The sequence below is a fragment of the Boleophthalmus pectinirostris genome, unplaced genomic scaffold (assembly GCF_026225935.1).
Source record: "Boleophthalmus pectinirostris isolate CB_2022bp ecotype Guang Dong unplaced genomic scaffold, ASM2622593v1 HiC_scaffold_1, whole genome shotgun sequence".
NCBI classification, from domain to species: Eukaryota; Metazoa; Chordata; class Actinopteri; order Gobiiformes; family Gobiidae; genus Boleophthalmus; species Boleophthalmus pectinirostris.
Window position 1 is genome coordinate 19849649 of NW_026570970.1, and position 24310 is coordinate 19873958.

At 38.1% G+C, this 24310-nt stretch overlaps 5 protein-coding genes across 20 annotated transcripts in view; 1 reads left to right on the forward strand and 4 right to left on the reverse strand.

Moving 5' to 3' along the window:
- Positions 1-268: 268 nt before the first annotated feature.
- kbtbd7 (kelch repeat and BTB (POZ) domain containing 7) lies at positions 269-3192 on the reverse strand. The gene has a single exon (XM_020936321.2). The coding sequence runs from the start codon at positions 2870-2872 to the stop codon at positions 1013-1015; it is 1860 nt and encodes a 619-aa protein (XP_020791980.1). The 5' UTR covers positions 2873-3192; the 3' UTR covers positions 269-1012.
- A 524-nt stretch (positions 3193-3716) lies between these two features.
- wu:fc50b12 (uncharacterized protein LOC103911624 homolog) lies at positions 3717-4447 on the reverse strand. The gene is made up of 3 exons (XM_055158635.1): positions 4313-4447; positions 4061-4224; positions 3717-3960 (listed from the first exon to the last, which is right to left on the reverse strand). The coding sequence occupies exons 1-3, from the start codon at positions 4349-4351 to the stop codon at positions 3717-3719; spliced, it is 447 nt and encodes a 148-aa protein (XP_055014610.1). The 5' UTR covers positions 4352-4447.
- Positions 4448-5338: 891 nt separating this feature from the next.
- Positions 5339-9795, reverse strand: slain1a (SLAIN motif family, member 1a). Of its 2 annotated transcripts, XM_055152114.1 has the most exons (9): positions 9335-9795; positions 8535-8671; positions 7632-7748; positions 7027-7134; positions 6800-6949; positions 6251-6574; positions 5909-6094; positions 5493-5817; positions 5339-5414 (listed from the first exon to the last, which is right to left on the reverse strand). In XM_055152114.1, exons 1-9 carry the CDS (start codon positions 9793-9795, stop codon positions 5339-5341), a joined length of 1884 nt encoding a protein of 627 aa, XP_055008089.1. The 2 variants fall into 2 exon arrangements, with proteins under 2 accessions (XP_055008089.1, XP_055008094.1); XM_055152119.1 differs by lacking the exons at positions 6251-6574; positions 7027-7134; positions 7632-7748; positions 8535-8671; positions 9335-9795 and having other exon boundaries at positions 6800-6860.
- Positions 9796-10007: 212 nt separating this feature from the next.
- scel (sciellin) lies at positions 10008-17190 on the reverse strand. Of its 3 annotated transcripts, XM_055153348.1 has the most exons (24): positions 17057-17190; positions 16022-16149; positions 14019-14053; positions 13832-13940; positions 13662-13724; positions 13495-13575; positions 13388-13420; positions 13190-13222; positions 13081-13110; positions 12862-12930; positions 12724-12780; positions 12575-12652; positions 12463-12498; positions 12096-12149; positions 11977-12021; positions 11860-11904; positions 11722-11787; positions 11607-11651; positions 11491-11532; positions 11155-11217; positions 10972-11040; positions 10780-10888; positions 10595-10697; positions 10008-10512 (listed from the first exon to the last, which is right to left on the reverse strand). In XM_055153348.1, the coding sequence occupies exons 3-24, from the start codon at positions 14035-14037 to the stop codon at positions 10496-10498; spliced, it is 1266 nt and encodes a 421-aa protein (XP_055009323.1). In that variant the 5' UTR covers positions 14038-14053; positions 16022-16149; positions 17057-17190; the 3' UTR covers positions 10008-10495. The 3 variants fall into 3 exon arrangements, with proteins under 3 accessions (XP_055009323.1, XP_020791949.2, XP_020791948.2); XM_020936290.2 differs by lacking the exons at positions 16022-16149; positions 17057-17190 and adding an exon at positions 14893-15092 and having other exon boundaries at positions 13190-13219; XM_020936289.2 differs by lacking the exons at positions 16022-16149; positions 17057-17190 and adding an exon at positions 14893-15090.
- mycbp2 (MYC binding protein 2) overlaps positions 17118-24310 on the forward strand; it is a 33505-nt gene continuing 26312 nt past the window's right edge. For 10 of the 13 annotated variants that reach the window (XM_055153279.1, XM_055153288.1, XM_055153285.1 and 7 more), the window contains exons 1-16: positions 17118-17398; positions 18583-18658; positions 19279-19512; positions 19941-20094; positions 20236-20432; positions 20584-20826; positions 20912-20983; positions 21059-21155; positions 21232-21305; positions 21952-22090; positions 22173-22249; positions 22732-22936; positions 23059-23223; positions 23374-23532; positions 23626-23830; positions 23947-24092. In XM_055153279.1, the coding sequence (XP_055009254.1) occupies positions 17118-17398; positions 18583-18658; positions 19279-19512; positions 19941-20094; positions 20236-20432; positions 20584-20826; positions 20912-20983; positions 21059-21155; positions 21232-21305; positions 21952-22090; positions 22173-22249; positions 22732-22936; positions 23059-23223; positions 23374-23532; positions 23626-23830; positions 23947-24092 (2524 nt within the window). The remainder of the gene's footprint in view (positions 17399-18582; positions 18659-19278; positions 19513-19940; positions 20095-20235; positions 20433-20583; positions 20827-20911; positions 20984-21058; positions 21156-21231; positions 21306-21951; positions 22091-22172; positions 22250-22731; positions 22937-23058; positions 23224-23373; positions 23533-23625; positions 23831-23946; positions 24093-24310) is intronic. The other 3 variants (XM_055153289.1, XM_055153338.1, XM_055153332.1) reach the window with 1 other exon arrangement.

The following is a 24310-nucleotide window of genomic DNA, read 5'->3' on the forward strand; positions in this document are numbered from 1 at the left end:
ACGACTACACCTAAGTAATCTACACAGGCCACTACTACGTAAGATTTATTATATGCAACATTTAGAGCCTAATTTGCTTTAACTAGGGTTGACTAATACTGTACTTAAAAATCAGAAAGCACGTAACAAGATCTGATGAAATACCTGTGGGTATACCTCTTCTCGTGTTCTGCTTACAGCTCAAGCATGAGAGTAGAGGGAATGTTGGACATACAGTAAAACTAATTTATTATCACAATAGTACTAATAATAAACAAACCAAGACAAGCACTAGACAAGCCTTTTACTTTACTTTAAAATATACAGTTACACAAAACACCACCAAACACAAATTAATAAAGTCATCCTTGAATTTGTCAAGTCCTGAGGCAGTTTACAGTACTTATGGGGTAAGGATGTTGTCTTACAGGGAGTAGACTACAAAGTTTATGGCATTGCTTTAAGATTAGGCACTTTTGTATGCCAGCCCATAGGCCATATTGTATTCTAGCTTCATATATAAAAGGAAAAAAAAAAGGTTTTGTCAACTTGATTTGAGGTAGCATTTAAAATGAAAATGTTATCTTTTCTTAATTTGCTTTTAGCAAACTTATCAACTAAGGGAATATAAAAAAGTCTAGTCTTTCTAACTGAAATTATAATAAAATCTAATCTAACTAGTCATGCAAATTTTACACAGGGCTTGAATTTCAGTAAGTGTTAGCTTTTCAGTGGAGTTATTATTTTTTTTTGTTTGGGTTGCCTGTACCCTGTATCTTTCACAATATTTAAATAGAATAGTCATGTATATTGTGTCCCTTTTCTTTCCCAATGACATAATAAATTAGCCAGACTGGTGCCATCTAGTGCCTCCGCTCAATTTCATTTCTCTCCAGGGGCTGATGAATCAGGCTAATAATAAATACCGGTAAAGCATATTCATATTTTCCCACCATTTAGTCATCCCTAACCATTTTACATAATTAAATAAAAAATAAATTAACAACTATAAGAGGAAGTTAATCAATGCCCACTACCAGTTTTCATCTGAGAATGAGCTAGAGCTGCCTGAATCAGTGTCTGCATCTGTCAGTCCATCAAAGTCCCAATCCGCACTGGACCCGCTGTCATCATCCTCCTCAACAGAGAACCTGCGAGCTGAACTGAGGCATGCTGGGTAAACACGCATTGAGACACACACAGGGCCCAAAGTGGATACATAAACTGCCATAATGCCCTTCCAGCTGTCTCGGACTGGATCATATTCATGAATAAGTACCCTGTTTTTGTTATGCTGCAGAAGAGTTTGTGTGAGCAGAAGCAATTTGCCATTGTGCTGGATCACCTGGTAATTTAGGGCGCGACTATCTATAGGAATATCACGCAATCTCCTCCACTCCCCTCTGGTCGGACTATAGGCCTTCACAACAGGAATGTCACAAACACAGATAATTTGGTCTTGAAAAACGCAAGCTTTGTGTAACTTGTCTCGCCTCAGTGACCCACAGTGACGCCAGCGGTTCTTCTTGGGGTCATAACAGAGCATTCGTCTTTTATTCACAACATACAAGTGATCATTCAGTGCCACTACTTGCATTTTTCCCAGAGAGTGAGGAAGAGGAGCTACAAATGTCCACTGGTTCCTTTGAACACTGTAACATTCAACTTCTTTTATTCTGGCATCAGTAACTGGGTTTCTACCACCTAAAAGGTACACATGACCATTGAGGTAACCCATTCCTGAGTGAATCCTTCCAAGAGGTCTCTCTGCCAACTCCTGCCAGGAGTTTTTCACTGGATTGTACAACCAGAAATGTTTTGACAGGTGTGAAGCGAGGTACAGGTTGTTTTCTGGGCTTGCACAGGCATTTAGGGACTCCACAGTAAAGCGTTTGTAATCCTGGCTGCTCAAGTCTTGAAGAGGTGGAGACATGAAGTAGAGATCCTCTGAATAAGGATCACAGCACATTATGTTATCATTTGGCAAACCAAAGAAAATTATCATTTCTTTGGCACTCACACCTATTCTGTGTTTTGGCAAAGGCGCAGGAAGTTCACAGTTGCTATCTGGGGAGGAATTGAAAACAGAAGCAATGTAAGTATCAAGGAAAGGCCTTGCCATAAGACCTTCAAGATAACACTTGTCTTTTTCTGTAAACAAATCCCAGCGCACACATTTAAGAACTTGTATTGCATCTTCCTGTGAAGCATTTGCCTCAATCCATTGTAAGGCTGCAGAGCATACTTTTCTTTCACAGTCAACATCTAAGGAATCTAGCAGGAGAAGTTCTTTCAGTTGTTTCAAGTCCAGGCCACATAATTCCCCAGTATTGCACAGCAAATTGAAGTTTCTAGCTATGAAAGCTTGGGCATTATGTTTAAGATCAGGATTGTCAAAAGTGTCAGCAAATTTTAAAATCATGACGCAATTGGAAAGGTCCAGTCGTCTTGTCATAAAACTAGAGCAAGCCTCCCTTATATATTCAAGTTGAAGCATGTTAGATGCAGCATATAGTCTTTGGACATTTCTTTCTGTGATAGAAACTCTGCCTGTGTAACAGTAGTCTATAATGACTGACATGGATTCTGCATCCACACCACGGATGACCACCCTCTGTTGAATACTTTCATTCAAGCCCCCAGTAAACATACTTTTAAAGTAGGGACTGGCCGAAGCTAGAACGATACGGCTGCACAGAAAAAGTTGAGGTCTGTCCCCAGTGGCAGTGTCGCCGCCGTGCTCCAGTAAGTCCCCTTCGCTCAAAACTTCGATGGTCACGTCTCCCAGCAGATGACAGTCGTACAGCAGTTTCATTTGCTTCATTACCCCCTGAGCGTGATTTGCGTCCTCTAGCACCTCCGGACCGCCGAAGCAATTCAACGCTGAAGCCATTGATGTCTAATTATAAAGACTTGCTGACGTTCGGATGAAGCACATTGAAGTCATTCGTTTAGCATATTCCACAAAGGTTGCTGGCACTAACACGACGTAGACGGAATACAGTAAGCTAAAATCCATCACCAGCGGGTCCATGTATGTAAAAACGACCGCCATAAAGCCATCATTTTAACGACATTTCATAGATCTTGCCATTACGATAAGACAAAACGTCCTTGTTCTGCAAAAAGTCATCAGCAATAAGACTTGTTCGCTTGGTAAATATAGGCTGCCTACCAGACGGATTTTAACTAAGCGTAGCCAGTCAGGCTGTAAAATAACAGATGGCTGCTTCCACAGTGAATTTCCGGGAGAGTCTATCAAGATAAAATATGTACGATACAAACTGTCGCTTTTATTTGTAAATATTCACGAAATGTAGCATCATGTGTAATTTATCTTTTGAAATAAATACATTTTTCTCTCGCATTTATGATTTCAAATTCTATAGAAATTTCGAATATAATCCGCTTATTTTATTTTGAAAGCAATCCCCCCTCGACCTTTGTAAGCTATGCTCTGATTGGTTTGCATGCAGCCCTACTGTAATATAATTTTAAAGTAAATAAATAATATTAAGACCATAGAGCTACCCCTAAATTACTACTACTACTACTACTACTACTATTGACCCAATTTAAGTATATTTACATTTAAATTAGCACTTTGTACTACATTTCAAATGTATGAAAAATGCTATACAAATAAAAGTTTGATTGATTGATTGAAATTAATTTGTATTATATTTTGTCGAGGAAAAATATATGGACAAAATATATACACATTTAAAAAAATTTATTTAGTTGCAGTGCATGTGTCTACAGTTGAGATCGTTAATCCTTTTTAGCCCTTCTTGGTTTTGGATAGTTTTGTGCACAGTGATTAGAAAGGGAAAAGCAGAGGGCAGCTCCACCCTGCGGCTCAGCTTCTGATGTCCCCAGTGTATGCAACGTAACTTCTCGGCCAGATCTCTTCTCCCTGCTCGCTCCAGTCCATCTTGAAGGAGTTTTGTTTTGTTGGGCTTTTCACATGATTTCTCATACCTGAATTGAAAATAACACACCAAAATATGCAGACCTTATATACATTTCCTTACTGTAGACTATCATGCATAATTAAGCTTGTAACAAAGATTCACATTACCAGCTTTCTAACATGGCCCTGGCTTGGGTTTTTTTGCCTTTGGATTTCGAGTGAAATTTAGCAATCTCTGATCTGTTAAAACCGAGCTCATATGCAAGAACAGGCCACTCAAAGCCCAGATGAGAGGAGAACTCCTGCAGTGTTTTCAGATTTATAACAGCATCCTAAAAGCATAGTAAACTATGAATGAAAACACTAATTATTTAACTTTTACATCTAGAACAGCTAAAACAAATCACACCAGATACTCACCTCTTGTGTTTTGTTAGGCATCGTTTCTCCCAAACGCATAAATGTAGACTAGAGCTTCTAAAAAAGGTCACTCCAAATTAAAAGTTTATAGTCAGGTAATAACTGTAAACTGTAGAGTAAAAACTGTACTTTTCATAGAGTACATACAAGCAAAATATGTACTGTTACTGAGGAGATTCAAAACAAAACAGGTAAGTCAGTTAAACATTAGTCACTTGATATCACTTATTAAACAGCATACAAAGCAGTCTTACCAGCCTTAACTAGTAACCCTGGTACATTTGGTGCAATGAAGACAAAGCAAATAGTCTTTTCATGCCTTTCACCTTACAAATGTCTTTTTATTCATGAAAGAAAGCATTAGGATTCCATGTGCAAGATTAATGCAGCACTCATGTAAATTAAACAAGTATCTGTTGTGCAAACAACAGTTGTAAGAAAAAGCCAAAATAATGCCTCACCAGATTTACAAGTTAAATTGAAAATTGAAATTTAAATTGTTAAATTGTGATAATAGAAGCTACAAAAATACAAACCTGCTACAACCATACAACCTTTAGAAGGCACATGATGTAACAGAATACCGTATGTGATGAGCATTAATGTTATTTTAAGTAAAGAAAAACAGTTTATATACACCAAGACAAATGCATTACCTTTAGGATCATCAAAATAGCTGCACATTAATTAATTAATGAAAAACACACAACAAAAAGCAAAGCACAAAATAAAACATACACTTTGATTAGTAAATTATCTTAAAAGTATTGCCAGGTTATTTAGCTGGCTGTCTCAGTCTGTTTCAAGGTCTTTTTCAAGGGTAATAATCCAGCCTGCTGGACCCATCATAACCCTTTTATTGGACCTTTCCTCAAAAAGAAGTGCTTTTGGGTGTTAACAGTCCTTCTCTACTTGGCTCATAGTCCAAATTTTATATAATTCTGACAGTGTACATCTCCAAACAATTCTTCAGTTACTACAGTATAACCCTGTGCACCATTAGCATTAATTTAATTATTAGTTAACTTAATAGCATCCATCTTTCCAGCTTCCATCCCTTAATGCGCTTAGGGCAGCAATGCTCTTTGGGGGAGTCAGTAAACTGAGAAGGAATGAAGGACAAATCTTAGTAAAATGTCAATCAAATTTTATATAACAGTACATGCATGCATGTACTTACCTCCGTGTGGGCTGTGAAATTTTGCTTGTGCGTAAACTTGTTCCTACAAAAGATGCTGGACGTGGAAGAGAGCTTCGAGGAGGGTGATTGGAGCTAGCCTTTAAAGAAAGGGGTACCAAGCTGCTGCTGCTAGGTTTGAGAGGCTGAGGCAGTCCAGCACTGCTGGAGATAGAATTCAAACTGGTGGAGGTGGTTAGGCCTGTGGAGGTGGGACTATGCTGGATGGTTGGACTCACATAGGCAGTGGCTTTTAGAGGGTGCCGAGGCATAGATGGGAAGTTGCCCACACTCTGAACACGCTGACTAAGCTGACCTGGAGGGGGAACTGAAAGAGCAATATTCTTATTATCTTGACTTTTCAAATAGACAGAAAGCTGAAGCAAAGGTTTAAAAAATTATTTAAATCATAGTCTTACTAGAGGACTGAAGCCGTGCAAGTCCACTGGATGAGTCAAAACTTTGGCTGTTCCGGAGGGTGGGCATTGAAGGTAAAGATGAGGGGCCATGTGCAGGGTTTGCAAGGGTTGACAGGCAGGGGATACTAGGAACACTAGGCATGCTTGGAGCTCGAATCAGATTGGGCATGCTTCTTCGAAGTTTGTCTATGCAAGCATAGAAAAAAATAAAAACTGGCTTTTGAAATATGTAATGCATTACACTCTTATTTATATAATTACAATTATTATGCAGATTCAAACAAAGATGTTCAGTAATATACGTTATGACATATTGAAGAATACTGAAAATTACATGCTTACCTGTGCTGTTGTTTGACAGTGTTGGTGATTCAGTAGTCAGGCTTGAGGGCCCCGAGAACTGTGAAAGTCCATTGAGTGAAAACTGAGAGGTGCTGCGTCTGCAGTCTCTTATAGAGGAGAAGGTGTGAGAGTGGGGCAGACCAGCTCGCTGCATAGACCCAGTACGAAAGAGTCGAGGTTGAGGAGGAGGAAGCTGGTCGTAACCTTCGTCCTCCTCATCTTCTTCCTCCAGATCCATTTCACTTCTCCTCAGGGAGTGTATGGAAAAAGTGGAACTGCGACGACTAGTTGTTGATGAGGTAGAGGCATAGTCTTGTCTGAGACCTATAAGACAACAGATAATTATGTGGTGCGTTTTTCACTGTAAGGGATATGATTTCTTGCGAGGTTAAGATGATGATTTATTCAAGAGGTAAAAAGGTTGAATACACTGATATTGAAAAGTTTATATGGTATCTCATGCATAATTTACCACCATGCAGACATATCAAATAAATCTCACTGCCAACTCATTCCAATGGCTGTATAGTAAGTAGCGAGTTGACTCACTCTCCTCTTGAAGCCGTGCCATGACCTCCACGTCTGTCATGTCCTGTAACTTGTAGCTCATTGAAATAGAGTCGTCTTCCAGTTCTGACACACCCACTTCACTGTCCAAGGAAGACTGAGGGCTGATTGTTGCATGTCGTCGACCCAGATCTGAAAGAGCAGACTCACATCAGGATAGTTCTTCCCAATCTCTATTCCAAATGTGTTATATTCTGGCAGTATCTTACTGTGTAAAGTAGAGTTTGATAAGAAGGTAGGCGCTCTGTCACTTAGGCTGCAACTTGCTCTAAGTGTGGGGGTGGGCAGAAGAAAAGATTGCCCAGATGGCAAGGGAGCTAAGAAAAAGAAAAACACAAAGAAATATTATATAAATAGAGTATAAAAAATGTTGTTACCTAAGGGAAATTTGTTCACAACATACATTCATGCATGGATGGATGGACATACATTCAATGACACAAGAGATTAAATATATAAAAGAGCTAAAACATGGCAACAAGAAGGTGCTTGGGATGGTAAGTGCATTATGCTCATACCTAAAGTAATTTAGACTTCCATGCTTACATTTGCATGGTTTCCATGTGCAAGAGTTTGTGTACCTTGGCCTGGCATGTTACCTGTTTATCCCCCAGGAGGTTTTATACTAATATACATAATAAAACATTCCAAGTAAAGCAGTATCGTCGAAACAAGTATAGATGGTGGACCCTGTGCCGGAAAAGTTACATAATGCACCTTTAACTTAAATTTGAAGACCATTACTAAGTAAAGCATATTTTTCTTTTATGCAAAATGACCCAATGTGAACACATCAGAATTGTATGATATTTACCTGTGGGTTCAGATAGTGCAGAAGGTTTAGAGTAAGGCAAGACTGGGCAGCTCAAAGTAGAAAAACCCTCTATACAGCTGTATGGACGGACAGAAGAAACTCCTCTCCACCGTTTAGCTAGGAGAACATTCCCATGTTAGTTACTCTAAAGACATGCTAATCTTCTTGACATTTTGTGTTTTACATTATTAGGTCCAAGCTCAGATTGAAGGGGATGATGGCGCTAGATAAATCTTGTTTTGCACAGTGATTTATTAGGATAAATACTGTTTCTAAAGTATCTTATCGTAAGCAGGGATTGCACATCTAGCCTACATTTCAGATGAGGTTGGTTTATTGGGAAATATTTCTATGTTGACTATGGCTTTAAACATAAAATTGGCATTGTTCAAGCCATTGGACAGAAGACAAAAAATATTTCACTTGAATGCTCAGGTGAAAAATATTTTCTAAACAGTGACAGCAAGGCAACTTTGAAAATGCAGGTTAGTCCAGCTACACAGGTTTCTATGGCAACAAATACAGTGCTTACAAATGTTGAAAAAAAGTTTCAAAATCCATCTACACAACTAGTATAACTATTATTATAAAGGTGCATAAAAATACATGACATATGCCTAAGCTGCCTATTAAACAGAAGAGGTGTGAATAGTAAGCAAGACAACAATTCTGCCTGTATGTAAATGCAACCAAACAAGATAATTCAATAAATAATGTAGTAAATTCAGCCTGCAGTTACTATTAAAAATGTCAAAGTTGGTAAATTAGTTTGACTAAATATAGTAATCCTCTCACAAAAATCCTGCTGCACGTGTTTATGGTCACATGTCTCAAGTGATGTCCAGCTGCTGCATATGTGAGGGGCCTAATAGTAATCCAGATTGTAAAAACATTAACTGTTACCTTGATCCAGTCTGTGACATAGTGTCATCCTGGCCAGTTGTACCTCAGGACCTGGGTGGTCCAGGACTTGCCTGCACCACTGGAGCGGACTAAGGGCACTGTCACCATTTAAGCTCTCCTTGGGACTTGCATACAGCCTGCAATACATTCAGAAGTTATGATGATGACATAGGTTTTAAGTAGTCTTCTTCCTTATTTTAGCACACTACTTTTTGTACAAAACTTTTTGTAGAGGACAGTGCCTATTACATGAGTACAACTGGTTTATAGTTGTTGCAATGTACTGAAGCCAATTTTCCCTTCTCTACTTAGAAAAGAGGGCATCCCTGGCAGAGTTAAATGGGTCATTTCAAACCACTAGTTATTTTAAATGCAATGGGGATGGTGAATGGTGGAGCAGTAGATTAGGCCTATATTTTCCACATCCCTACACAAGATAGCTACATCTTTAGTAGTCGCTTCACAAGAGTTACCAGTAGCCTAGTTCAACTTGGCTGCCCAGGGGGCAAGTACAAAGCTCGCTGTTAGATCACGGGCTGGAGGAAGACATTGTTCCTAAATGAATCCAGTGTTCTTGAGCGCTCAAAATAGATACCTGCACGGTGCAATCTGGGAAACCAAACGCTTGTTTTTCCTGTGTTAGTTATTTATATGCCCTCAAAACGTCTTCAGCGAGAGATCAATAAACAGAAGATGGAAGCAGAGATAACATTATCACACATGGTTAAAGCTGATGGTTGCAAGAGCACAACTGATTCATTAAATGACAGTCGCAGTTTGAGTAAACTATATTAGCCTACCATCTATCCGGTTCCTCAATGGGGAGCACACAGCCCAAGTCTAAAACCTCAACCTCATCCAACACTGTTGTCGGTTCGGAGGCAGCGTTGTCATCTTCGGCCGCACCAGGAGGAGACGTGGAGCTTGGCTGAAAATAGGCAAATGGTTCCTCTGATGAACCCCGACGCGTAGCGGTACACAGCGGTGTCTTTGACGGACTGGAAATGTCAACATTTTGAAATAAACTCTCCCCCGGACAGACTGTACCGCCGCGCAGACACGACAGCGCGCTGGTCTGGAGCTGTGGTGGGCCCACTGTACAATGGTTTACAGCATTAGCTCGAGTCCGCAATTGTTCGTTTTGCCTCTCCAATTTTCGCACCAATTCTTGAAGCTTTATCACCTCGAGCTCAGCGTTGGTCATTTTATTGTTACCGTTAACGTCGGCCATTATCTGGGGGCTCGCCACCTCTGCTTCCATTTGGTAAAAAGCACATTGGGACGCAGACAAAACGCACGGCCTGACGCACAGAGGGTCCTCCGCTTCTGTTTGGGGTGTCCAGGTTTCTTCGCGTGAGGCTACTGTGCATGCATGCACTGCTACTGATGCTGATGCTACTGCTGCTGGGAGGACGGCAACGCTCTGCTCCTATTGGTCAGCAGCGTGCGGTTAAAGAATAGACTACACACAGACACGTTTAACGTTTTATTTATATGTCCCCTGTACAAGGACTAAATTAAATGCAATAACCCCGCACCCACATTTCAATATAGAATATTTTATTTTACCCTAAAATAGCCGCTTCCCGAGGACACAATATAAAACAGACAAATCAGACATTATGCATCACTTTATAACAGAATTTTGCACGTAAAATAGGCTATAGTCATTGATATTTCTGTAGTACAATACAGTTGCATAAATGATCTTTAGTCTATACAGTTATTCTATAATAACTGTGCAAGCCTATTTTTAAGCAGACAAAATATTGCACACAGCAAAAGCCCCCGGCCCAAAATATTGCTTTAAATCCAGCAAAGGAAAGCCTGGAAATCAAAAAGCGAATGCACCAAAGTATGAGTAACAAAACCTGTAGCATATTCTATTCCCTTCTTAAAAATAACATAAATTATTAAAGGTAAGTGCTTGTTTTCTTCATGTAAAATCTTTATCGTACCGGTTAACGCCTCCATTTATCTGTGGAACCAAGACATTTTTAAAATAATTATTTAAATAAATGTTACTAATATATGGCTAGGGCCTAAATGGGCTATTTTACCTCTGGTGACCTCATAGCATCTCTCACAGTGCACCATGTTTTTGTAGATCCACATGCTGTCCCCAGCTTTCAGATGACCCAGAGTGCTGTTGCACACTTCACACTAAAAATGGATCATAGAATTCTTATTAGAATTAAGTTACAATACTAACAACAACACTATATTGAGATATATTTGGCCTCACTTTGAAGCAGGAAGCATGACAGTTGATCTTCCTGTCATCCAGGATAATCTTTGCATCTCCAATAAAGGGTTTACGGCAGTTGCTGCACAGATCTTTCTCTAGGACTGGCCTAAAATGTGGTTTAATTATGTGTTAAACTATGCAAATAAATAAATAACTAAATAAAACACAAGATTTCATTCAAACTTCTACCTTTCTGGTGCAGTGTATATATTTTTAACAGAGGATCTGGAGTAGGTGTCACCCATAATGTCATCGCTCCTGAAAAAAAAAGTCTGTTAAATCTAATTACCTGGTGGTTTTATATTATATTTTATGTTTAAAATTTATTTATTATTGTTAAATAAGCTATTTATTGTTCTTTTAAAACCCCACCTAGTCTTACTGCTGATAGTGTAGGTTGAAGTGCGACTTGAGGGATCAGTGTAAGAGCTGTAGCTGTAAAAGAAAATGACATGAAGACTTTGTACAATAGGCTTTTAAAAGATTGTCTGCATTCATGTTCATTTATTTAGCCTGCAACAAATAGGCTTATCATATCCACAATCATATACTAAACTCTTGGAGGTCAAACTTTTATCCCAAAATTATTATTACTCAGACTCTTTCAATCCTACACACATTCAAAGGACCCTCAACATTTTCCATATTTAAAGAGGATACATAAGCAATTACTAAAAAAAAAATGTCCTTTAAGAAAAAAGACCATACCTGCTGGTTCGGGTGGTGGATGAAAAAGTTGGGCTGTCGCTTCTAAATAAAGAATTTTAGACCTTAAGATTATAGGAAACATTCTGATGTCTGCATATTTAATACACATTGCTTACCCGCTGCTGCTCACTGAATAGATGTCTCTCTTGGTAATACTGGAGCTATTAAATATATAAAGAATTATGCTCACGTCTATGCTTCATTTCTGTTTAGTATTGTTTAGCACTTTACCTCGTTGGAGTGGATGGTTTAGATATGCTTAATGGTATCAGAGTATCATACAATTGATCTTCAGCTCTGCAAAGGCATGGCCATTTACTAAAAAGACTAGAGAAATTCAAATTTATTTTAAACAATATTAAAACTTACGCTGAAGTGGAAGATCTTGTAGAGGTTGTGGTTTCAACATCATCCCTAAGGGAGAAAAAAACTTTACTGATTTACTGCTGTTTTTACTACAGTTATCATGATGTGCTTTTCACTCACAGGTCATTGCTGCTGATAGTTACAGTCTCAGTGGTAATTCTTTTGCTGCAAAAACACATTGATTAAATGTCTTACTTGTTTAATTTTATTACAGATGTAGCTGCAGTATTGACTACTACCTTTCGTCCTTAATTGTTGAAGGAATGAGAGTATCATAAAGCTTGTCCTCTGCACTAAAAGTAAAGCATGTTTTTTACTATTAGTATACTTTGGATAATGACTTGGTGGTTGTCAGGAACTTACGTGTCTCCTGAGCTTCTTACAGTCACAGTTTGAGTTTTGTAAACATTTGTTTTGTTATAATACAGAAAATAAAGTAATTTTGATGCATTATTGCTCTAAACAATATACAAAAAGCCAGAATATGTGAGCAAAAACTATTATTGTTAGTCTAATAACATTGCTACCATATTTTTGCTCCACCAATGCCAAACAAACCCTAGAAAGCACATAATTATTAAGCATAACAAGGCACGAAGTAGCTACCTGTCCTTCATGGAGTCATAGAGTTTGTTGCCGCCACTGCACAGAAAAAAATAATGTATTTTAAAAACTGAAAAAAATGTGGGGATTTTAAATTGGCTAAGTGTAAACTTACTCATTGGAGCTGCTGCTGGTGGTGGTTGTCTCAGTTACTGTCGTTTTTTTGCTTGGAGAATAGCTTGTGTAAAGTGACCTGTGTGGATGGATGGATTTTTGTGATGCCAAATATTTTGTTTAACAGGTTAGATAACAGTAACTACTCACCCCTTTGTTTTGTCTGAAAACACTCTCTCTGTGAATGAGTCAGTTTTGTTAGATGACCTGCCAAAGATTTAAATTAGTAATCCTATACAGAGGAATGTCTTATACAAAGGATAAAATGTGTAAAAAAAAAAAAAGTACTTTTGAGTGGTGGTGGTAATAGTAGTTTCAGTTGTTTTCCCATCTCCTGTGACAGTAGTTGTTGTAGTACTGAACACAAAAGAAATCAACACACTAATTAATAAAATGCTATTGAACACGCTATGCTTTAGATAAGGAGGTTTTAGGCATTTTTGTTACTACAGAATTCCTGGGGAGACAAGCAATGTTTTAACATTACGGTGTGGAAAGTACATTCACCTTTTGGGAGATGTTACTGATGAGTAAGTACTGTAAAAGAAAGAAATATTCTAAATATATACTGGCACATTTGATCTGATGGTGAAAATTAGATGACTAGATGACATACTTCCTGGTGTAAGAGGTCCTGGTCGGGCTGCTACTGTAATAAGAAACAAAATTACAAGATAAGATGGATCAGAAATATATTTATTAGTTTATTTGAAAGGGGGCAATGCACATTAATAAACATGTCTGTAAATTTGCCAGTATTTGTTATACAGCAAGTTTCTAACTGTATGGGCATAATCATATTTTTTCCACTAACCTGGAATCCAGTTCATCTTGATTTGTAGTAAATCTGATAAAAGGAACAAGAATAAAAAAATAAAGAAAAATACTATCAAACATAATGAACACTGGCATCTATCATACCTCTTGGTCAGAGCTCCAACTGAGCTGGCTGAAGTGGTTGAAGTTCTTGAAGTAAATGTACTTGACTGTGATGGCTCAGAACTGTCCAAATAAACAATAATATTAAAACCATGTGAAATGCCTCTTACAATACTTTATTTTCATTAATTTTTATTTGATAATGTTACCTCACAACGGTTTCAGTTGTCTTGTATCGACCCAAAACACTCCTCCCAAAGTTTGGGTCCCGGCTATGGACAAGCGAAACAATTTAATCAACACAGTGGCACGTTAACTAGTGAGAAACCTAATCAAGATTTTACTGTGTTGTTACAATGACGTTGTAAATTATTCTTACTCAACGGTTTCATCCTCTTCATCTGGTTTTTTGATCCAACTGTTGTCCTTCAAGAGAGATGTTCTCTTTTTGCTATCTTCTATCGCCTGACTAGGGCTGTTGTAAGTAGCTGTAAGAACAATTGTTTGTCATCTTATGAATCCAGTCACTATATTCTCTAGTATAATGATACAACTGCATTACTTACTATATGTGGATCTGCTCATTTTGTCTCTTGCAAACCTTTCACACAAAAATTATTCATCGGTCAATTTACTATATATACCACTAGATGGAACTATATATCAACAAAAAAGGTTGCACTTGGAAGAGTAAATTAATGCATATTTCCACAGCTGTATAAATAACTTTGCCAATTACAAAATGCCAATCCAAGTTTCGCGTATGAAAGGCAAACTGGTTTGTCTCGATCACTGTCTACTATGAGGACACACCTTCCTTTTATATAACACACCTTTTTCAAACATGCCATTGACAGCAAAACAGAGAAACATGCCATTATCCATTGAAGATAAAGACTGTGCTCTTTGAACCACATATACACTCTTACTCAACACTAAGGACACAAAAAGGAAGAGTAGGCATTTGTTAACGATTTGCCTACAAAACGTACAAATAAAGCCTGCATGGAACTTATAAGTTATATAGAATGCATTTATAAAATTATGAATGGACTAAAATAATTTGTTGTCACCTTGAACTTTGAAGATTAATAAATAAACTGTCATATTCAAAATATGCACATCTGGGACAAATAATCTGGGAACCCTTACTGATCCAGTTGGACTCAGTAGGCTACACCATGGACAAACATTAATAAAAAGCTTTTGGATTGATATGAACCAAGGACATTTTTATTTGCGTTTTCTCTCTGAAAGATGACATTCAAAAAATGAATTAATACAAAAATAGATTGTAACTAATAAAAATGGTAAGAGTGCAGTAATAAAAAAATATATATATATATTAAATAAATGATCAAACAGTACAACTGAAGAAAAACAATTACAGAACCCTTGCCTACTATAATTCATAAAATCATTAAAAGAAGGACCACATACCTTGACTGAGAGCTCTGGACAGGGTGCAAATAAAACTCTTACAGGAGGCAGCTTCTGTCACCTGGGTAATCTGCTGTCTACAATCTCAGCTTTTGCTTTTCGCCTGTTTTAACCCTAAGGGAGGTGATCCCAAGGCCAAGGGTGTGGCCTCAGACAACAATCAAGGAATTCTGTCTTTCAGCATGCCTCTTGAGCTGGCATCCATTGTGCTCAAATCCTCTTGGTGTATATAAAACTTTAAAATTTTTGAATAAACAGACCACTTTAGACTGTAAACCTTTTTGAAGACATCACATGTGATGGTAAACCACACTGGCTTTATCTAAACTTGAATTGTATATATAGTTACAATGCCCACTTTAGCTGCACAGCGTGTTAAAAGCAGATATTTTGGATAATTAAGAAAATACTATACCATACCGTCTTATCAGAGGTATGGTAAAATTAGGCTAATTTGGCCATTTACAAATAATTACATATTTTTCATACCTAACACTATGAAAACTGAATTAACCCCATTAATCCATAAGACATTTAATGGTCTGAAAAGATGTCCCAAACTGGGCCAGTACACTTTGGGAGTGTCCGAGAGTGACTGATCAAAGGTATGAAAGGTGCATAACACTCTAAGGTGTGACACATTATTATGATGGGCAAACCTCTCCATGGCATGATGACTGCATGTAGGAATGCTGCATGGTTCTCAAAAGTGTATAATTTTATTAAAAACATATTTTAATCATCTTAATGCTTTATTTTTATCCAATATTCCAAGGATAATGTTTGACACCTGATGGCATTAGATTTCCTCTTCATTGTCTGGTTAACTGTTTAAGTTATGGACATTTAAATTAAGTTATAAACATTCAAAAGAAAAGTCAGACTTCCACCAACATTGAATTAAAATATTTTGTAGGCATACTCTATTCAGTAGACTAGGTTTGCTTTAGTTGTTCTCAAACTTTTCAGTAGCCTATGGGTAGCCACTCTACTAGCTACCAGCATCTTGCACACTTTCAAGCCAAGGTGGAGATAGGAGGATAGTATAATAGACAGGTTTTCCTTGTTCATTTGGCCAGTCCTATGATTACGCAGGAGATGTTTGCTAAATTCTTCTGTTCAGAGTCACCTGTCAACACTGCTGATGCTTGATAGGACAACATGCTCCCTGGGTTGCTATGAGAGTTACAGGGATCTCTTCATCCAGTGGGCTGCTCAGTGGCCAATAAAGGTCTAGTAGATCAACTTTATCCGTGGCTGAAAATATAATCAGAGTGAGAAAGGCAGTGTTATTCCATTTTTTAGCAACATAAGCTAAGTGAGTAGAAGGCATACACCTACATGTCTAAATCGTACTTCTTTTAGGCTTCATATGATATCCAAATGGGACAAGTTAGTCATAAGAAGCATGAATAGTGTTTTTTTAAGATGACATAGGCCTGTTGACACTATTCACACTTTTGAGTTCAAGGTATATACCTACAGGACCTATAAACTAAAATGTGGGCTATTATATGCCTGTTTTGTCCGCGGGCTTTGCACACCTAAGAGCCTAGGCTTTTAGTAAAGAAAATAGTCCAGCCCACCAGGTCCTTGATTAATGCATTGATCCTGCTTCAGAATTTTGTCACATGTATAAAGTAGAGGGCTACAAATCACAAATAAAGGCTATTTCATGTTCGTGTTTTTAATAACATGTAAACTTACTTTTCCATTCGTGCCCTACAGTCCATTTGTCATACTTTCGCAAATAAACGGCAACCAGTTTTGTCATATGAAAATATCCCGGCATGCTAACGACGCAAGACTCTGCTTGGGAGGGGAGGGTCGGGATGATGGAGCTAAGATGGCAGCCCGACTGAGGGTGCTGCCTCTCCAGGCTAAAAAATATTCAAGAGACGAATCCATCTAACACACGATGAGAGACTTTATGTGGATATGTGTTTTTGCTATATTTGCTAACAGCGCTGTTTTGAACTGAGAAGGATACTGAATGAGGATTGGAGTTTGCGCTTGGACGGATTGGTGGACGGTTAGGTGCACCACTAGATTGGCAACAATTTGCGCTTTCAATAACAGGACGGTCTAGGTGTTATTGTACAATATTTTTCCAAAGAATGATCAAATGATGTGACGCTATTGGATATAAGGACTGGTGGTGTACCTGTGATGGCTATATCCTGCCTGGCTGACATTGTGTGATATATGCAGTGTTCTCCAAAACGATGATGTGTGCTGCTGCGGCAGCGGCCGCCGCCGGTGGTGGTGGAGGTGTCCTCCCCTCATCCTCGCCGTCGATGGCGCTGGGTGTCCGGGTTATTTCTGCTGCTGGAACCGACTTCTCCTCCATCGGTTCTGGGATGGGGTCTTGCCCAGTTCAGGGACCCCAGTCAGACTGTCGGACTCGGTACCAGCTTTTACTCTCAGGGCGAGCTTTAGCTGAAAGGTATAGGAGGATTTATACCACAGCTATCAGCGATAAAGAGCAAGGGATAAATCAAGGAAGGTGGGTGGTTTGCGTTCTTCTCATTCTTAATTTTATAAACAGTAGCTGTGCTGTTTTGAGTTGCTAGCAAGGCTAATGAGTGCTAGCCATATAACCCTTGATTCAGCTATGATGTTTCTTAGATCAACGCATACTGCACAGATGCCCTCCACTATTTTGCATCTATTTTTGGTTGACATAATCAGATATATAGTAATTCTTCAATTAAACATTTTAAGAAGAGCTGCAGCCTGGTGTTTGGGTGTAGGGGTCAGATTGCTGAGTAGCATTTTGCCGGAATGACTTCCTTAGCTCTTATCAGTCAGTCACGCTAATGCTGTGGCAGAACAAAACATAAATGAAGGTGTCACTGCATGTCTTTTTTCCAAATTACAAATATTTACTCGATCATAATGGTCGCTGCAATTAAATTACCCTAAATGCACTGATTGTTTACTCCAAACAAGCTAGCTAACGTTAGCGCTGTCATTTAGTACTCTAACGGTAGCTAGCAATTAAGCTAACCTAGCTCCGCATGTACAGACATACAAACGTACAGCACAGATACGGCCCTGGGCAGGTATTATATTAGGCGTGATCTTACATTATTAGTATTGCTGAAGCTAGATTATGTATGCCTGGTCGCTTTTACCATGAAATGTGTTGAATTCCGCTCAGACTTAACATCATCGTCTGTTATTGTGAATTTATTTTGTATTATAGTTGTGCTATTTGCTGGTGTCATCATAAGTAATCAAGCAGAAATAATAAAGTAACTGATTAAAACAGAGATGTTGTTGGACACACGTACTCTTGAAGTGTTTGGGTGAGGATGATGGACAGGTGCCCAGTACAGTAGCACTAGCGAGTAAATGCACTTAGGTGACGTCATTCTGTCAGATTGGCCTGTCATTTGTAGTTTTCAAACTTGTCCTTTGTTGTTGTTTATCTATTACCACTTTCTGAAGTGTGTATGTGCTTTGGGAACACAGCCTTTAATTTGCAATGCAATCATTTAAGACAGAGAGAGAGCGAGAGAGACTCAATTTCTGGACATTTTATGGACATTTATGGGTGCTGCCAGCATCACATATCCAATTTTTGTATAATGTATTTTTAAGATTACATTACTCAGACAGTTTAATTATGTGTATTTAAGTTTATTTAAGTTCAATTAAGTTACTGTTTTTGTCTTATTTATCCAGGGGAAAGAAAGCATTGAGTAAGAAGAAACTTAAAAGACGTCAGAAGGTCAAATCAAAAGTCAAATCCAGAACAAAGGTAAGAAATGTTTTTATCTTGAATTAAAATTATATTGAATAATGTTTTTAAACATGTTTAATTTACTGGTTTTGAGGTTATTGCGCTAACTAGGTATAAAGCTGATTGATTACAGAATAAAAGTGCAATGTTTTGGTTGGTCAGAATGCCAGTAGGCTGAGATACGGAGAGACATGGGTAGCTGTGAGACACATGGGAGTGGCTCTGACTTGTGCATGATGTCCTGTTGCCGAGCGACCTAATGTGTTCCCGTTTCCACGGCAACTGTTGCCTGCCTCTATCTCCATCCAAAGAGGCAGTCTCTATGAGATGTAGTTGTTGTTTTAGACGGAGGATAATTGTTCATCTAACAACTTTAATGATGTTGTTAAACATTTGAAACATTTTAAAGAAAATTATAATTTAAGCCTTTTTGTTTTGTCTTTTGTTTTGAATAAATCAAGCTTAAATATTGATATGAAAAGAGGGGCTGCTCATTCTTCTTTTCTCAGATGGGCATATTCAAAAGGCTTTTTTGATTCTGACAGAATACTGCTATGAATGTTCCTTCAGGACTGCAACACAGTTATCTTTTTTTCTCTGATTTGCTCCAACAATATGCTTTCTTCATTATCATCTAGGCTGAAAGTTTAGATGGAGCCCTGTGTGTGCCAGATATCAAACTTCACAGCAACCCTTCTGCTTTCAATGTGTACTGCAATGTGCGGCACTGTGTGCTGGACTGGCAGCAGAGAGAGGCCTCCCTAGCACTGGCTTCTAGGAGCTCAGTGCAAAGTGGCGACTCTGACAGTGAAGAAGAGGAAGAGTACCGTGAACCTGCATTCAAGCTGCCAAAAGTGAGTGTGAACCATCAGGTAAGAGTAGTGTGTTCACTTCTAATCTTAATGGTCCAGTATTATACATTTCAGATTTCTAACAACTTCTGGATATTGCACCCTTGTTTTTTATTGACTGCAAAAATAATGGCTGAAAGCAACAAAAGATCACACTCTGCTGATTTATATGACTACACTGAGGGAAGTGGTGTGAATAAAGCTAAAAATAATAACAAATAAAAAAATATTTCAATGTGTTGTATAAAGATGTATGGACCATAGAGTTTAATAGTGTCAGAATTTTGAGCTGTTAAAAGGGTGGCAATCTATATATAATAGATTATTTTGTATGTAAATGAAGTTTATCACAATTTGCATATCAAGGCAACCTTTATTGTCATATATGCATTTTGCATTTCAGAAATTAATAAATTTATAAATATATATTTTTTCCCTTTCTTTTGTAGATCATTGGTATTGGGTTATGCGGCGTATTTGAGCTAATAAAGGAGACACGGTTCTCTCACCCTTCACTTTGTTTGCGTAGCCTACAGGCTTTGTTGGATATGCTGCAAGGACAACAGCCAGAGGGCTTTCAAACTGAGCCCCCTGATGTGTTAGGTATGATATGAATTTAATAACAAAACAAACAACTGTAATGTAAAATGGTGTGTTAATTGCGCAGTGTGTACAGGTGCATAGTTGACTCTCAGATAAAGATGTTTGAAATAACTGACCCAAACAATGCATATATTTTTTTAGAGTCTTTATTCCAGTTGTTGCTTGAAACCACAGTACGGAGCACAGGCCCCAATGACCCAACTGGTCAGGCTATCACTGCTTTGTCGTGTGCCTGCCTCTTCAGTCTGGTGGTGTCCTGGGGAGACACTGGCAAAATCCTCCAGGCTGTATCTGCAATTCTTACAAACAATGGAAGCCATGCCTGTCAGACCATACAGGTAGTTTTCTTCGCCTTTACCCATGAAATAAAAATCAGTAAGCTAAAATTTCATCATTGTAGGGGAATGTAAAAAAAAAAAATCACAAAATGTCACATAACATATCTTTACGCTTTAAGCTCTTTACCTAACGCCTTTTCTGTTTTGGTAGGTTCCCACTATTTTGAATGCATTGCAGAGAAGTGTGCAAGCTGTTTTAGTGGGGAAGATTCAGATTCAGGATTGGTTTAGTAATGGTATCAAACGTGCAGCCCTGATGAACAAATGGGTTCTAAAAGAAGTCTCCATAGATGAAGATGAGCGCTGTCTTCTTCAAACGGATGGATCCTTCTTGTATTTGCTCTGCAAAGATGGCCTTTACAAAGTTGGCTCTGGCTACAGTGGGACTGTCAGGGTATGTGGGACAGATTGCTGCAATATACATGTTTAAAATGCTCTCGACTAATTTAGTTTACTGGTCTCTTGGGAATGTCTTTCAGGGCCATGTGTACAACTCCACATCTCGCATCCGAAATCGAAAGGAGAAAAGATCATGGTTGGGTTTTGCTCAGGTAGTGTTTCTTTTACGTAGTTTACAAACTCATTTAGTTGTACAAAAGATACTGAGTTATCATTGTCCTCTTCAGGGGTTCTTGTTATACCGTGATACTAGTAACCACAGTATGACAGCTCTTAAGATCAACCCTGAGACACTGGAACATGAGGGAACCGTCTCTATGCCAGGTAATGGAATATGTTTATTTTTTTAATAGTCTGACATAAATTGAGTTATATAATTATCGATATCTCCTCTTTAAAGGACAACATTCTGATGGACAAAACATCATCTTTACTGATGGAGAATATATCAACCAAATCGCAGCCTGCAAAGATGTATGTTGAATGTGTTTTAATCATTGACATTTTAAACATTTTTTAAAAATTGAAGAGCTTAACCACCACTGCTTCTTTATGCTGTAGGCAATTTGGTGACTTAAACACTGACACAATATCTAGATTTTGGATTTGGATCATGAATAAATTAATTAAAATCTGTAGGCTACAAACTGTTCTGATTTGAAGGGAGCATTAAGTCCTGTGGTCTTTCCCAAGGAGATTACATCTGTTGCGTCATATAACCCTGATGCATTTAGTGAGTGTAGATGGTTATATGTGACATTGCAGTAATGACACTGGCACTACATACAACTATTCTACAGAGAATGTAATCTTCTAAGAAGCCCAATGTAGTATGAGTGGGGGAGGGGGAGATATTCAACTGTTGTAACTCTACTATTGTAACCATCATGGCAGTGTGTATTATGTAATCAAGCATCAGCCTTTTGGTAAATTTTGTAGCAGAAAATGGTTTTGGGCCAAATGTACTATGTGTCAGATTTTACTTAAGATATTCTAGATTGCTATAATATACCTACAGTGTTCATCACATATATTTATTCATTTACTCATTTTAATTTAATCAATGAAGATGATTTATTTTCTTGTCTATCACTGACATCTATGGTCTTAACACCTTCAGGATGGTTTTGTGGTTCGGATCTATACAATGAGCCTAGACCCAGCTCTGCAGCAGGAACTGCAGCTCAAGCTTGCGAGAAAATGTCTGCATGCTTGTGGAATATCACTGTTTGACTTGGAGAAGGATTTACACATCATCAGTAAGTAATAGTTCTATTGTATTGGCCTAAGAGGACTATCTGTTTCAGAAAAGTTGTTTATAAAAGGTTATCTCTGTCTCAGGTACAGGTTTTGATGAAGAGGCAGCACTTATTGGAGCTGGCAGGGAGTTCGCTCTCATGAAAACAGCCTCTGGAAAGGTGACTCTGCAGACTTCTTCTTCTCAGTTTCTGGTTTGCTGTGAAAAGTAGTGTTGTGTTTGGTGATGAAGTTATACTTTGTTATAAGCAACAATAATGTGCTTTTAAAGACAAAATCCAAACTGTTTAGGTGGTTCTGTGTTGTAGTGGATGTGGGTTCATGCTGTAGGTGTGATGCACTGTGCCTCTTAAGTAAATGGCAGCCAAGAGTAGCTGCTTTTTGCACAGTTTCTGAAAAGGTCTACCACAACAACAGTTTTGCATAGATTACCTACAACTATAACTATATGTGTCATCATGGTACAAAGTTCACTTATTATTCACCCTGGGACCCTGTGTTAGTGACCATGGACTCATTCACAGTTTGTGAATGAAACATTTATGTAAAACCCAGTAAAGGATTGTTGTTTATAAGGATGTGAAGACAACACAATTTGCATTCCTGTGCTTTTAAACTTTGTCTTTGACCTTTTTTTCCTCAGATATACTATACAGGAAAATATCAGAGCCTTGGTATCAAGCAAGGTGGACCCTCAGCAGGAAAGTGGGTGGAACTGCCAGTGACCAAATCTCCCAAAATTGTTCAATTTTCAGTTGGACATGACGGCTCTCATGCACTGCTTGTGGCTGAAGATGGAAGTGTATTTTTTACTGGCTCTGCCAGTAAAGGAGAAGATGGAGAATCCAGTAAGAAAAACTAAAAATAACAACTGAGCTGTCACCAATAACAGGATGCCTGCTTTCACTTTTGAGCAAGAAGTGCAGTAATGGAAGCTAATGTATACCATATTTGTTTCATTGTGTCACAGCTAAAAGTCGCAGACAACCTAAGCCCTACAAACCCAAGAAGATGATCAAATTAGAAACAAAAACAGCCGTGTACACAGCTTGCAACAATGGCAGTAGCAGTATTGTTACAAAGGATGGAGAACTGTACATGTTTGGGAAAGATGCCATTTACAGTGACAGCACATGTAAGCCACTTCTTATTTATTTCTATTCTACTTATTTTTTATTGTTTCCTGGAAGGTACAATAAGCATTTCACTACATATTTTATTTTGTGTATGTGACAAATTGAAAATAACTTCAGAATTCAATCTTAATTGTCTTTCCTCATTTCAGGCCAGGTTACGGATCTGAAAGGCCATTTTGTAACTCAGGTTGCTATGGGGAAAGCCCACACCTGCGTGTTGACCAAAAGTGGAGAGGTGTGGACTTTTGGTGTCAACAACAAGGGTCAATGTGGCAGAGATACTGGAGCTATAAGCCAGGCAGGAAAAGGTGGATTTTTTATATTTAAATACAGTTATATACTTAGTACCAATTCAGCTCTGCTGATTTTTGTTTGTCTTCTAACCATACCTTTTATATTAGCATTTGGTGTGGAGAGCATGGCTACAGCAATGGATGAAGACCTGGAGGATGAACTAGAGGAGAAAGAAGAAAAAAGTATGATGTGCCAGCCAGGGATGCATAAATGGAAACTGGATCAGTGCATGGTCTGCACAGTGTGTGGAGACTGTACAGGCTATGGGGCAAGCTGTGTCAGTAGTGGGCGTCCTGACAGAGTACCAGGAGGGTAAGAAAGAATAAACAATTACCTTTAAAACATTGCATATTGTAATCTGTAGTAGTATTTACTTAATTGAACTTTATTATGCCTGTTAGAACAACTAAATCTGTTAAACCCCCCAGGATCTGTGGCTGTGGTTCTGGAGAGTCTGGCTGCTCAGTGTGTGGTTGCTGTAAAGCTTGTGCCAGAGAACTGGATGGTCAGGAGGCAAGGCAGCGGGGCATCTTTGATGCAGTGAAAGAAATGATTCCCCTTGACCTTCTATTAGGTATGACAAGTGACACATTATTTAAAAAAAAAAATAAAAAAAAAATATATATATATATATATATATATATATATATATATATATATATATATATATATATATATATAATATATATATTTTTTTAATATATAAAAAATCACACACCTTTGTCGTTTCAAGTTTTTAAAGGTCCTTTAAGCCATGTTAGAATGTTGTTACATCTTTCAAAACATACCTAG